Below are 15,515 nucleotides of genomic sequence, written 5' to 3' on the forward strand. Positions count from 1 at the left end.
ATATATATATATACTGTATATGTGTGTGTGTGTGTGTGTGTGTGTTCGCACAGGCACACACGCGCACACACGCACGCCCACACCCATACATAACATCCATATATTCATACATGCCATTTACCTCGATCGTGTTGCCGAATCCCAAAGCAAAGTCTCACCATCCTACAGTCTCCTGAGCAAGCAGAGGCCAAGCCTCAGGAACCGGCCTTGACCTCAGTGTATCACGTTACTCCTCCGCTCTGTGGCTACTCACTTTCTTGATGGATTTCGATTTGCTCATGCGATTATTCTCGTCTTGTGGTGGTTGTGAGCATAACAAGGAATTACTCTTGTTGTTTTTAATTCATGTATAACAAAAAAAAAGTTAATGTATGACAACTTCAACCAATTTGTCCATATCATTTTTTTTCTTTCTTTTCTCCAGATCCAAATGGTGTTTCATAGGTGATCAAAACAAGGTGAAAAAGGTTGTAAGTTTAATATACAAGGAAATTTTGAAACGGACTTAAGATTACGTAGGCTCATGCACCCTAAACCATACCATACATCTGTTGCACCATATGCAATGAAAATGATGATCCAAACTCTAGGATATATATATGGTTAAACCAGCCTTAATATAAACAGATGCTTACAACCTGTTTACAGTGGTAAACTATGTACAAGATTACATACATAAGGCATAATCAATACATATAATGGCCTGTATATTTTTTTTATACAGTTTTCCTGATACAAACTTATCATTACTGGAAATTCATCTTTGCACATGATTCATGACTAACTTTGTTAAATTATTCCACAGGTATATTATTTACTTTCGTAAAAAAAAAAAAAAAATCATTACACAGATATAATATCAATCATTCCTATATATATAAAAAAAAAAACGGGAACTGACTAGTACAGCAATCTTAAAAGGCTGAAGTTAGTAACCCATCGGTAGTATCAATACATTAAGCTATCACTCTATAAAAAAAAAAATAATAATAATGATAATAACAATAAAAAAAAGATGCAAAATACATCTATCCTATTGCATGATCTTTACGATATAGGGTACTTGGGCACTCGGAAAGGAAGAGAACGGCAGAACAAAAGAAAGAAAAGAAATGTAGAGAAATCATTCTTAAGTAGAAATGAAAGATATTGTATTGTCTGTCGGTTAATCTATATATGAATATATATGCAAATAAAATTGAATACAAAAGCAAACACACAAACAAAAAATTGGCAACAGTAACCAAAGATGTAACAATATTCATCATTATCTCATCACTTGTGGCATTCTTCCATATCTGTTCAGATTCCCTCCCAGAAAATGCCAACATTTGCATTGGCGCTACCATCTTATATATATATATTATTTTCATAACCATTCACATTGCTTTCTTATTTTTGCTCCTAATTTTCACCAGACTTCCAAAATAACTTTTTTCATATTACAAATATATGATTGTAATGTTATGATCTAATACATGCACATGATTGATGCTAAATACTGTATACATCATGATTTTTTTTCTCTCTCAATCTCTCTCTCATTTATTCGCAAAGAAACCACTCTTTGATTCATTCTCCTGTTATATGCACATCAACAAAAAGCTTTAGGTTGGATAAAATTTCAACTTTGTCTTATCTTTTTAGATTAATAATGACATAAATGTAGAGGGAATATTTCTAGCAGGATGTAGAAAATATTATTTTTTTCTCATTGCTATTTTTTTCTAGTATGGGGGCTTATTCTCTCTACTCCACATAACCAATTGGTTACACCTTGTAAACGGATATCTAGTGCGCAACTATAGAACTGATTAAGGAACAAGCATACCTCAGTTTTAAACAGAAGAACCTTAGTCTAAATCTACATTGTTTTTTTAATTGTTTTTTTTATTTTTATTTTTTGTATCTTTTGTGCACTTTAAAATGTTATCACATCTTTCCCTATTGAAGCAAGATGTATCTGATTGGGATAATCTGCCACATTCATGTTATGTGGTGATATGTATACAAGAAAAAAAGGGAGGGGGTTGGTTATTTTCTTCTTCTTTTTTTTTTTTACATCAATTTACAGCATGACTTTCAGGAACTATGATGTAACACAATTTTAAAAAAGGAAGAAAAAAGAAAAAAAGAAAAAAAAAAAAAAAACATCAGAAAAATAATGAACAGACAAATCACTGGATTCCTCTTCAAAACATAGCATAGGTAATACTGTCAGTGTCGTACCTTAGCCAAGACATATACACAGACACGAAACACTTGGGAGGCCGAACTCCCTCTCCACAATCGGGACAATCACGACCTGCCTCCCCATTATCATATTACTCCTCCTCTTCTTCATCACTTCCAAACCACAACGACCAGTAAGGGTCTCGTTCTTGCCCGTGGCATCGTCTTCTTTGTTCTCCTCCTCTTCTTCCTTCTCCACGACTTCCCCTCGTCTCCATCCGGTGTAAATGTCCTCCTCTTGCTCCTCCTCCTCCTCCTCCTCGTCCTTGGATATCCCAGTCTCGCAGCGTTGCTTCCATCTCCGTCTCTCGCTTCCTTGGTGGCAGAAGGTCCCACTGTCGTCCTCTCACATCAGGGGCTCCACGTAGTTGCCCGGGAAGAGCCCAGTGACCCCATTCATGACTCCCTCCCACCAGCCATCGTCGTTCTTCTTGATGACGTAGATGACTGCGTTCTCGGAGAAGCTCAGCTCGTCCTCCTTGTCGGCTGAATAGTCATACACTGCAATGACTGCGGGGGTGGGGGAGTGTGGTGTAGCGGAGGAAGGCGACGATCAAGAGGGAGAGGGAGGGAAGGAAAGAAAAAGAAAAAGAAAAAGAAAAAGAGAGAGAGAGAGAAAGGGAGGGGGAGAGGGAGAGGAAGGGGAAGGAAGCAGAGGAAGAGGAAGAGGAAGAGGAAGAGGGAGAGAGAGAGTAGTGGAGTTGGGGGGTGGGAGAAAGTGAGAAAGAGAAAGAGAGAATACAAAAATACATTAGTCACTGTTTTCCTTTTCTTTTTTTCTTAAAGGCTATAATATGAGCTCATGGAGAGCAGAGTCTCAAGGCAAACTCTGTGCAATACGATGTGATATGAGCCTTTTGTTACAAACATACAGAGATACATGAATGTACAGTAGATACACATGGAGAAAGTCAAAGATGTACAAAACTAATTTAAGTGTAAGAGTTATGGAAAAGTGTCTGCTGTTTGTATGTGTGTGAGTATGAATGTGAGTTAGTGTGTGTGTGTGTGTGTGTATGTGTGTTTTGTGTGTATGTGCATGTAAGTCAAGTATTTCAATCAATACTTACAATAGATATGAATATAAAAACAGCAATAAACTAAAGTAATCATAAATTAGACATTTTAAAAAAGAGCAGGTGCTAGGGGTTATTCAAAGAATGGTACTTGAATAACTTTACTGATATCAAATTAAAGCATAGGGATAAGAAAAATATTCAGTGTGCAGCATTAACAATAATAATAATAATAATAATAATAACAAATTAATAAATTTAACCACAGGCATCAATCTTATCCTTACACAGGTGAAAAAAGGAAAATGACTTAATCATCACTTAAATGACTTTGAAATATTTCCTGTTTTCTGAATAAACTTTTGTGAAATAATACAGGGTGATTTTTAAGAGTAGAAATTAAAGAGGCATATGCAACCCAGTGCTGCAAATTATTAAAAATAAAACACATACATAAGCATGTATGTATATGCATGTGTGTTTCGTTTCATTTCATGCTGAAAGCCTTAAAATCATTTGAATGTTCCTTACAAAGACCATGCATTACTGCTTTCATTTTCTGTGTCTATGTTCACTTTTATTTACTTTATATGTACCAAATGCAAAATGTTTTGATAATGTTCTTCATTATTTCTAATTTTCAATGCACCTCTGACTAATATAAATCACCTTATATTCTCAACGAAAAATAACAAAATCCATTAAAAAAGAACAAATGAAAAGATAACCAAAGCCACCCATACTCTGACTAGGCTATTTATCCACAATGGTGAAATCGTTGGATGATGACAATGGAATTAATCTATCTCTATTTTCTTCAACAATGATACACTCACAGGTTGATACGATTCATGAACGATCCCCACTGTAAGTACTTGCAGAGGAGAGACAGTCATACCGTCATAAAAGATCCTTTTTATCAATAATAAAATTTTCACAGGTTATTTAATTTTGGGGCTGTGTTATATACTTGCCCCTAATTGTACCTGTACAGGTCATAGTTCTAAAGTTCCATGCAGCCTCTGGTATTACATAAATCGAGACTTAAAATACAGTTTGGAAAGGGGATCTGCCAGAGCAATACATCTCTTTCCCTTTTTATCTTTCTTTCTCTTTTCTCTTTCCTCTTCCCTCCTCCTCCTCCTCCTCCCCTTCCTTCTTTAAAAAAAAACAGCAAAACTTTATGGATATGACTTGGGAGATTATCGTCTGCAGAAAACAATCGTGCACAGGAGTGTTTATACAGGGATGATTCGAATAACACACTGGAGAGTGAACAACCCATTTTGGGACACTGCACCTTGACTCTGCCGTTCCCGAAACCTCAGGAGTACTCAGTGATCTGCCTATGTTGAAGGGATGGATATGTGGTCATCACTCATCCTACATACTTGTGAATTCCTAGCCTATATTCTTGTCAAGGATGATATGTGTGTATGTCCTTATATTCACCATCAAGTTCAAAAACTGCATATCAGGCAAGATCATGAACTAGGTATAAGGTAAAAATGTTGTAGTTCCTGCAAGCAACTGTCATTCAAACTAGTGTGTGTGTATGGGTTCTATAATATCATAAACATTCTCTCCAACAACTTCAAAAACCATTTCTCAAGATTCAATTTACAAAACTGAATTACATGAATCAAAATACTTAAATGTGATAAACGTTTTTTCTTATCTCTTAAACAACCAAAACTGAGTACAAAAAAAAATTATTTCATATATAATACTCAAATATACACATACATTATGACCTAAAAAGCTACAAGAATAATGATGACCGCTAACCCAATGATGCTGAGTGTATGTATACATACACTGACCGCCACAGTTTTATTAATTATATATTGTCTTGAAAATAGATAGTTCCTCAAGCAATTAATCGCCAAGGAGTCAATAGCTAGGCACAACTGACTGCACCTGTCTATCCCATTCCTTGAATATTTGTGAAAAAAGTCTTGCTTTCATATCTTAGTTGCTAACACTATAATGAAAAAAGTAATGATAACAATAATATTCATAATCATAATCATAATCATTATCATAAACATAATAATAATAATAGTAACATAGATATCAGAAGCAATAAAAGTAATAAAATACATTTTTTATTTTTTAAAGAAATGAGGTAAAAAAGGTGAGGTCAGGTAGGTAGGCCTAGTAAGTGACTCATTGGTGACATGGCACTTGCACAGCAATCTATAGGTACAAAATATTTACAATACAAAATAGTCGACTGTGCACATTCTTGGCGTCGGTGAATTAAGTCAGTTACAAGTACTCTGGTCAGTCTATTAATTTCTTCTGTTATCACAGGTAATTTAAAATCACAACAACTGTCAGTTTATTGACAGTTGACAGTTTTTGTTCATTTACTATTTCAGCCCATGTTTCACAGTATAAAAAAAAATAAGAGAAAATAAAATGAAATATAGAAAAGATTATAAATATATAATAATAGTCTCGACCCCAAAAAGGACATACACGCTAAATGTGGGGCAACCTGTACCATTATTCCAAAAGAACCAAGATAATGATTCTAATCCTCTTGACCTATAGATTTCAAAATAAACATTTTTTTTTATTTTTTTGTGCGGACTGAATTTGAGTAGAAATATGATTGACTGGAACACTTCTGTGGCAAATCATAAAACGGCATGTCCTTTAGGGGGTTAAACAAACACTTCAATCCTAGAAACAAAATGATGATGACAATAATAATAATGATAATGATTACATAGACAATAAAAATAATGATAATAATGATCATGATGATAATATGGATAATAAAAAATAAAAAATAAAATGATAATGATAATATAGATTATAACAATAATGCTAATAATAATAATAATAATAATAATAATAATAATAAAATAATAATAATGATAAAATAAAAGCAACAATATAATTCAAGAAATACAGCCAAAGCTACATGCTGGCTCATTTCTTGTGCACTGGGTAGGATGTGCCACAAAATTCCACTGAAGAAAGCAGGGCTTCACTTCAACGACAAAAGAAAGCCGCGAGTGTTCCTCTCAACGTAAGCATAAAACATTCGTTCACAAATCATATTCATAAACATCAGCCAAAAAACACAAGATTTTTTTGGGTAACTTATGTGAATGTATATTTATTTTCTTATTCATCTATTTATCTATCAATTTTTATCTATTATTTTTTACCTTTCTCCAAGTAGTGGGGGGGCACCGCTGGGGGGTTAGGGCCTGGGACACGGTGAGGGGCTGGGTCGTCATTCATGGCTATAACGAACCAAAGGGAAGGGGGGAAAAAGGTTTCTTTTAATAACACACACCTACGACAGTTAACATGTCTATGCAGCTATGTCCTTTTTTTTTTTCTTTTCTTTTTAACTACATTTCTTCTGATAATATATATATATATATATATATATATATATATATATATATATATATATATATATATATATATATATATATATATATATAAAAGGCATAGCTGCATACTTACAAAGACTCCCTTTCTCCATTCTGTTTCCTTCCATCCTCTCCCCTTGTCAATACTACTCCTTTTTACTTTTATGGCCTCATATTTCATATACACACATTATCACTCCCACTCCCACTCCCACTCACTCACTAACACACACACACAGACACACACACACACACACACACACACACACACACACACACACACACACACACACACACACACACACACACACACACACACACACACACACACATACACACACTCACACACACACACACATACACACTAACAATCACTCACTCACTCAATTACACTCACTCACACACTCACTAACTCACTCACTAACAATCACTCACTCACACACCCATTATCACTCACTCACTCACTCATTCACTCTCCCAAACCCACATCCTCCCTTTCTCCCTCTCTCCTTCTCACCCTCATCTTCCTCCCTCCCTCCCTCTCTCTCCCATCACTCCAAAACAATAGAAGGAAAAACAATTAACAAATGAAAAAAACAAAATTCGATGGCACTGACCTTTCTCCATGAAGTGTGGGGGCACAGCCGGGGGGATGTCAGTGTCGCTGGGGGGTGGTGGGGGCAGTGGGGGAGACGAGGCCCCTGAGGAACGGCTGTTGTACTCCTGCTCGCTCACAACCCCAGAGGAGGCTGGTGACGGGGGGGCTGGGGTGGGGGGGAGGCGGAGCAGCAAGCATTAGTTTTAGAATTGTTTCCTTTAGCTATATTGTTTTCATTTCCTTTTATTATCATTATGATTATATACATTTTTTTTTTTTTTGTTCTGAAATTTGCAGCACTGTATAACATCTATTTTCTTCTTTTTTTTCTTTTTAAATGTAAACTGAATCTAGTGATAATGAAAATATACATTATTATTATATGAAAAGAATATTATCAATACATGACCTGTATATGTGATATGTATACAAATAATATATTGGTCTGTGTATGTATGTGTGCGTGTGCATACGTATATACGTGTGTGTGTGTGTGTGTGTGTGTGTGTGTGTGTGTGTGTGTGTGTGTGTGTGTGTGTGTGTGTGTGTGTGTGTGTGTGTGTGTGTGTGTGTGTGTGTGTGTGTGTGTGTGTGTGTGTGTGTGTGTGTGTGTGTGTGTGTGTGTGTGTGTGTGTGTGTGTGTGTGTGTGTGTGTGTGTGTGTGTGTGTGTGTGTGTGTGTGTGTGTGTGTGTGTGTGTGTGTGTGTGTGTGTGTGTGTGTGTGTGTGTGTGTGTGTGTGTGTGTGTGTGTGTGTGTGTGTGTGCATGTGCATGTGTGTGTGTGTGTGTGCGTGTGCATACATGTATATGTGTGTGTGCATGTGTGTGTGTGTGTGTGTGTGTGTGTGTGTGTGTGTGTGTGTGTGTGTGTGTGTGTGTGTGTGTGTGTGTGTGTGTGTGTGTGTGTGTGTGTGTGTGTGTGTGTGTGTGTGTGTGTGTGTGTGTGTGTGTGTGTGTGTGTGTGTGTGTGTGTGTGCGTGTGTGTGTGCACGCGCGTACATGTGTGTTCATGTGTATGTGCACGTGTGTATGCACTGAGTATGAATATGTGTATATGTTTATCTAAATGTAAATGAGTATATTTACATCTGCATACAGTAAGTGTTTATGTGACCATATGGATATGTGTGTATAAGGTCTGTATAATATATCTGAATTAAAATTTTGCTATCTAAAGTACAACTGCAGTTAGACTTTGGCATACATTATTAACCATAACAAACAAGAAGGTAGAGAAATGTTCACAGTATTTAAAATTAATTGAGATTATTATAATCAAAGTTAAAATGATAAAAATATTGTCAATAATGATGATAAATTTGGGTTTATATGCTTCTTTCTAAAACATTTATCACAAAAGAATTATCAATCTGCATATCTAAAAAATACAGACAACAGTGCACATTCTTTTTTAAAAATACAGTAATTAAAAAAATATATATACACATTAAAGAAAAAGAAATGATAAAAGAAAATAAAAGTACATTAAGATGCACAAAAGAAATAATAGAATAATCTTTACAAAAAAGGTATTACAGTGAGCATGGTACTTTATAATCAGCTCTTCAAACTTCAATCTAACAACCAAAGTCAAAGTCAAAGTCAAAATGCACAAAGCAACTATAGCACACAAAGGAAATCTTCCTTCTAGTTTTATCTATAAAGTGTATTATAATCTATTAGGAATTAGGTATATTACAGCTGCATTTTAATATCATACACAAATCAGGATCAAGGATTTAGTTACAGACTGGAGGTGAAATGCTTGGAAGGGGCCGCTAAAGGAAATTATAAATGACTATATTCTATGGATACAGCAAATCATAATTACTAAAAGCAGGAGGAAGATTCTGAGGTACGATACGCTCTTACAAGTTCCAAATTTGAAAACACAGGAAAATAACAAGTTGCAAAATCAAGAGCCTAGTTTCTGGTTTCTCAACTGCATTGCTGTGTTTATGAATTAATTTCCAACTTTTAATCTGGGCAGTAGAAAAAATTTCTTGGTCAGTAATGAAGTAAAGAAAAATGAAGTAAATAATTATGAAACTTTCACTAACAAATCAATCAATCAAAGAGAAAAAGAGATATAGAACATAAATGTGCCTGAAAATAAGAACTCCAAATTATCAAGAATCTAAATAATTGTTTATGCATATCTCATAATACACATATTTTTGGTGATAGAAAGAAAATCTTTGAAAACATAGACTAAAGACTGGTGCAATTCATGCACAAGATATATAACCATGTATATATTTTTTCCTAGTGCATGACCAGTTAAACCAATATAAATACGTGTATATTTTGAAGGTGCTTTGTCTGACAATGCCACTGTACAAAATCTATGTCAGAAAATGCTATCTATCTAAACACTATCTGCAACTCTGGTGAAAAAAAATAAAATAAATATATAAATAAATACATCAATAAAACAGAATATAATTGCAAACACTAAACACCTTTAACTATTCATGCACAAGAAAGACAGACTCCAGTCTAGACGTTTCAACTGTACATCAGAGTTAGGCATCCAGTACTTTAAAAGGGGCCATTCCATTATCAACCTGTGCTACAAGGTTCTCAATACAAGTATTTTGCTTTTAGTACACACTACTACCACACACTGTAAACACAAGACCATGCATTCTAAGGGGGGCACACTTAAAACAAGAAAATTAGAAGCCTTTTTTTCTTTTTCCTTTTCTTTTTTTTTTTTTTAATTGGTTGGCATCCTCTTGCTGTTGTTATTAAGATTAAGATTACAGTTCTAGTCACCTAAGACTGCCTCGTTGCTCTTGTTCGAGAGGCTCTTGTTAGTCAGGTTCTTTGGTAAGGTCATGGCAGGTCGGATCAGAGTGGGGTAGCCTTGGTGAGCGTGCGGGGAAATGGAGTATAAATATCTTTTATATTACTTTTTTTTTCCATTCTCTCTCTCTCTGTTTCTCTCTCTCTCTCTCTCTCTCTCTCTCTCTCTCTCTCTCTCTCTCTCTCTCTCTCTCTCTCTCTCTCTCTCTCTCTCTCTCTCTCTCTCTCTCTCACACTTTCTCTCTCTCTCTCAAAAAAGTAATAGTAATAATAATAACTAAAGGAAAGTTATCTATGTCTATATATAAATATAAATATACTATATATATATATATATATATATATATATATATATATATATATATATATATATATATATATATATATATATATATATATATATATATATATATATACACATAAAAATTTATATAGAAATAAATCTATCATCTACACTCACCATGTCTCCTCATAAGGTCATCTCTTCTGAGGCTACAAACTATGCATGTTGATGTGACCCCCACAAGACCAAAAAAAATTCAATGAACCAATGTCAATTAATATGTCAGAGTTATTCTGCTTTGGGGATAAATTATAATCTAATTCTTGCAATACTGTACTATATATCATGCACTGAATTGTCTCTCACTCACAAACCTGGATTTTTTTCCCTTCTCTAATCACGTATACAACATGCTAGATTAGTACACACTTTTTTTTTTGGTGAAAGGAAAAAAAAAAAAAAAAAAAAATCTGAGAGCTAATGGAATAAGGTCATAAATACCTGTATTTGTATATATGTATATATGTATGTGTATATCTATCTATCTATCTATCAGTGTGTGTATATATATATATATATATATATATATATATATATATATATATATATATATATATATATATATACATATACGCAGGTGTATATAAATATTTTACCCCTTCCCATCTCATGGAACTGCTATCTACAGCTAATACCTATCATAACAAAAAAATAAAAAAATAAAAAAAAAGCTTCATGAAAAAAAACTCTTCTTATATATTAAGAATACTTAGAACTTGCTGAATATGAACCAGTACTTCAGCTTATTAGTAGTTTCAATGAACTATATTCATTGTTTTAGACTTTATATAAGGTTATTCAATAAACATTTCAAGTGTTAAATCTGATGGTAATTGGGATAACTAAGAATATGAGCGCTGTCACAGAGCTTATTCGAAAACCTGGAAGGGATTGGCGTCCCAAAAAAAGCCGTATGGAAATGAGGATAAACATCACGAGTTAGGAAGCCATCCACTCGTCTATCCTGTTATCAAAGTCAGTGGAAGAGCACAGCATAGCATTACTCACATATACAGTATGGCTGGATACATGGCAGATTAGCATAGATCCCTAAAGCACAAAGGATATCACATGTATGTATCAACAAGTAAAATAAATAAACATCTTAAGAAAAACTTTAATTAGATCATGTGAAGCAAAGTGTGGAAGACATATATATGAAAGAATCATTGTACATGATGCAGTGAATTCCACTTTTAAAGAATTTTCAACAACTGACTATATCCTATAGTAAAGAGACATAACAAAATACTTTATACCACTCAGCAACTGTCAGCCTTTTACATGTATATATCCATATCAACACTTAAGAGTGACTGGTCATAGCAACACCATGAGCTCTTGAACCATAATGACATCTGCAAAGAATACTGTAGTAACACCTTAAGCAATTAATTTTACCCACATAACCATCATGCACAGATTGCAATTATGCACAAAAAATACATCCACACCTAGAACAGGTCATCTAGAAAGCATGTGCACAAAAACAGACATAAATAAATTGTCATTACTGCTCCTCTATCGGTCTCTGTGGATGACACTTGAATAGATATAACATACCAACCACACAAAAACAAAATGCATTATGCTCAATTCCCTCTCCCTTACATTCTTTGTTAATCTTTCACATATTTCGCTTACTCTTATATTCACTTCTTTCTTATTAACCTATTCGCGCCGGATGACATGCTGACACGTTTCGTGGTTTTTGGGTCAGACGCCAGCGATGAGATATTTGGTCAAGGCTGGCACTCGGGGTGAGTGAGTAGTCAGCCCAGGCTCGTGGCTAGTGCGCCCGAGAATCCCGAGGCATTAGGCTTATGCGTTCGAAAAACCCAGCATTCTGACCATTCAGAGCCAGAATCGCCCCAGCGTGAATGGGTTAAGGAGAAAAAAGTACACAAACTGAACCAGACTTAGACACATCAACAGTTATCTAGTATTCTGTCATTCTTTCTAAATATAGATGTGTGCACTCACACATACAAACACACACACACACACAAAAGTATGGCTCAGCAAAAGAATTGCAGACATCTATGACACAAATATGTACAGACTGACACACAGACACACACAAACACACATCTTTTCTGGACTTCTCCTTCAAGATACCCCCACATGACTCAACAAAGTAAGGCAACTTACGTGGCATGCCCATCGGGTGGGCTGCATACTGTGGCTGCTCCATATGTGGTGGGGGCGGGGGTGGAGTGTAGGAGCCCTGGGGTACTCCATGGGCCATGGGGTGCACCATGCCCACTTGAGGAGGGGGTGCTACTCCCCCATTGTGATTCATGGGGGCTACGTGCGCAGCCGACTGATGCGGCAAGGTGCTATAACCACTTGAGCGTTCGTTGCGTCGTGGATGGCCAATGGGGTAATTGGGAGCATAGTTGCTGGGTACCTGCAGGGCATTTGAATTTGCAAGTTAGCAATTCTACATTTTCTATATTCTATGACACTATAATTTTTGTATTTTAAGTGGTCAGCTAATCCTGGGCCAAATCTAGTTCATATGACAAAAGTAAACATATAGATTCAGCTTTAAAATTATGAGAAAACTGTGCATTTCCAACTTTAAAATAATGAAAAAATAACATGAAATCATGCTCCAGCTCACTCACTCTCCCTCTCACAACAGCGGCACACACAATATATGTGACAACACTAAAGCTTCTAAACCCGAACACCATCAATGCATCTCAAACCAAGGATACCAACCTGAGGAGGAGCCACAGCTGGGGGAGTGCGATATTCCCGTGATCCCCGCGAGAGGCTGCTCACAGACCTGTTGGCCTGGGGTGGTGTCGGTGGTTTGGTGGTGGGGGCAGGTCCAGCTGAGGTAGGGGGCTGGTGGACTGGAGGGGGCATACCCACACTGCTGGCTGAACGTCTGGACCGTGGGGTGCTGCTGGATGATGAGCGTATGCCATGCCCTACATCGTCCAAGCCTATGGGGGGGGAGGGGGTGTAATATTCAATAAAAATCTATTTTGTAAAAACAATTATAATAAGGATAATAATAAAAATAAACAATAAAAAAAAAAAAAATGATAACAATCATAACAAGAAATAAAAAACAAGAGAAAAAAAGAAGGTAGAATGCCTATTAGGATGTGTAATGAGGGAAGTTTTCATTAGAGGAGAAATCCTGAGGTAAAGTTCTATATATATACAAATAGGTATATATGTGATAGAAAAATATGTACCATATTGTGGACATTAAGTAGCAGTGGTTGTGGGAATTTGGGCGGACATATCTGGCCAAAGAGCAAGGTGGGGGGAAGCTGAGGAGTTCCTTACAAAAGGTTGCAGAATACCACTGGATATTATTGGATATTAGAGCAGAGAGTCCATTCAAATTATATCTGTCTTTAAATATTGCTGCTGATTTTCTACAGCTGATACTCAATCAAAGTGACACACCTAGTTTCAATATAGAATAAGAATAAGGAAACTTGATGGGGATGCCTGGTATAATAGGGATGAAATCCTAAGTCAAACAAAAACTTGCACAGCCAATCACAACACTACTCACATCCGAAGTCGATGGGTTTCCTCACGTATTTGATCGGCTTCTCTGTGTTGGCCGGAGCTAGTATCTTGTATTGCCTGGCAGTCGTCTTGTTGGTTGTGAGGACGCCAATTTCCCTCCGGGCTACTTTCTCCTTGTGAACCATCACCATCTGGAAGAACAAGAGGTCATACACAGGTTGCTGATTGACCTTAGATTAGTGTTCAATATTCATTAGAACAAGAGTTGATCCGACATTGTATGGGTTTGTCCTTTTGATAAATTTTGTGTTTTATCATGTTGCTTAGAAGATATGTATGTATTTGCTATAGGAATATATATCCCTTTATAAACACTTTTCTCTTTTTTTCTGAACATCATGTAAAACCATTGTATCCAGTAACTCTTGCCAAAGATGTTTTATACTGAAAACTGCAATTAGAAATCCTAAAGAAACTGAAAACTTTTGCAATCCTTTTAACTCAAAAGAAAAGAAGAGTAAAAAATAAAACAAAATAAAAAGTAAGTAGAAAATAAATGAGTAAAGAAAGAAAAAAGAAGAAATAGAAGCCCCATGACATACCTGAGATATGTAATTAACCTGGCTCTCCATCTCCGCCAGTTGATGCGCCTGCTGATCGATCATTTGCAAGAAATTGTATGCTAGAGTGTTGATCTGGTAAGCCACGCTAGCCAGGGACTGCGTCGTGTAGTTCTTGGTTTCCTCCAGTGCTTGGGCTTTGTTCTCTGCCTATTATACAAAATTGTTTATTAGTGCCTAATTCACCTACACTCAGTATAAGAAAAAATACATAAGATGCAAATATACTGGAGAAAAAAAGTATTGCAATATTCAAAACATATTTGAAATTAATAATGAAAAAAGAGCAAGGTGAATGGACTACAATAAAGCAAACACAATTGATCCATTTTCCCAACAGATCAGTGTTACCGGGATGCCTTACCCTCGCAAAGTTCTCTATGCAGTACGAAGCCACTTTCTCCAAGTTGGCGTGAGAGTCCGAGAGCGACTGCCGTCCCTCAGGAATCTCCTGCTGGACCAGGGACACAAACTCCGATGACAGAGCCATGGCTGTCACGTTTTGTCTGTCAAAAGAATTTGTTTTATGATAAAAGGTATGAGGTTTATTGGATAAATAACTGCGGCAAAATGTAGAACAACTATTGCACAGTGGTAATGAGATGGTTATGTACGAAAGCCTTTTGTAATTCTGAATCTTATTCCTCTATCTATCTATATTTACTATCCTTGTTCTTCAAATGAATACTTAAAAGTTCAGTTAATATATGAATAACAACTAAGGTACTTGGATTGATTTTTGAGAACTCATCAATACGTTCATTACACATATTTTTTCCAATATGACCTAATCTTCCTAAATCTTATTTACTATCACATCTTGATCAGTATTTATCAATTTGTAAAACTTTTGATATGAGGCACATGACTATCAAATCAGAGTACTTCTCAAATTCATTGTACACTTTGGATGAATTTGACAAAATATTCCAAAATAAAAATTTTCTTAACCACTTGCATGTCTGCCACTAGCCTACACATGGCCTCCATTCCTATTGT

General features: G+C 35.7%; 1 protein-coding gene across 14 annotated transcripts in view; it reads right to left on the reverse strand.

Annotated features, from left to right (window-relative positions):
• Positions 1-463: 463 nt before the first annotated feature.
• Positions 464-15,515, reverse strand: part of Abi (tyrosine kinase Abl) — a 17,374-nt gene continuing 2,322 nt past the window's right edge. For 3 of the 14 annotated variants that reach the window (XM_043010056.2, XM_043010057.2, XM_043010055.2), the window contains exons 2-10: positions 14,881-15,022; positions 14,499-14,666; positions 13,940-14,087; positions 13,123-13,352; positions 12,547-12,805; positions 10,023-10,112; positions 7,264-7,410; positions 6,434-6,511; positions 464-2,742 (exon numbers count right to left, since the gene is read on the reverse strand). In XM_043010056.2, the coding sequence (XP_042865990.1) occupies positions 2,579-2,742; positions 6,434-6,511; positions 7,264-7,410; positions 10,023-10,112; positions 12,547-12,805; positions 13,123-13,352; positions 13,940-14,087; positions 14,499-14,666; positions 14,881-15,006 (1,410 nt within the window). In that variant the 5' untranslated portion in view covers positions 15,007-15,022 and the 3' untranslated portion in view covers positions 464-2,578. Of the gene's footprint in view, positions 2,743-6,433; positions 6,512-7,263; positions 7,411-10,022; positions 10,113-11,403; positions 11,446-12,546; positions 12,806-13,122; positions 13,353-13,939; positions 14,088-14,498; positions 14,667-14,880; positions 15,023-15,515 lie in introns of all 14 variants that reach the window. The other 11 variants (XM_086552247.1, XM_086552248.1, XM_043010061.2 and 8 more) reach the window with 6 other exon arrangements.

This window comes from Penaeus japonicus, unplaced genomic scaffold, assembly GCF_977035675.1.
Source record: "Penaeus japonicus unplaced genomic scaffold, GWHDUDI00000001_assembly GWHDUDI00000026, whole genome shotgun sequence".
NCBI lineage: Eukaryota > Metazoa > Arthropoda > Malacostraca > Decapoda > Penaeidae > Penaeus > Penaeus japonicus.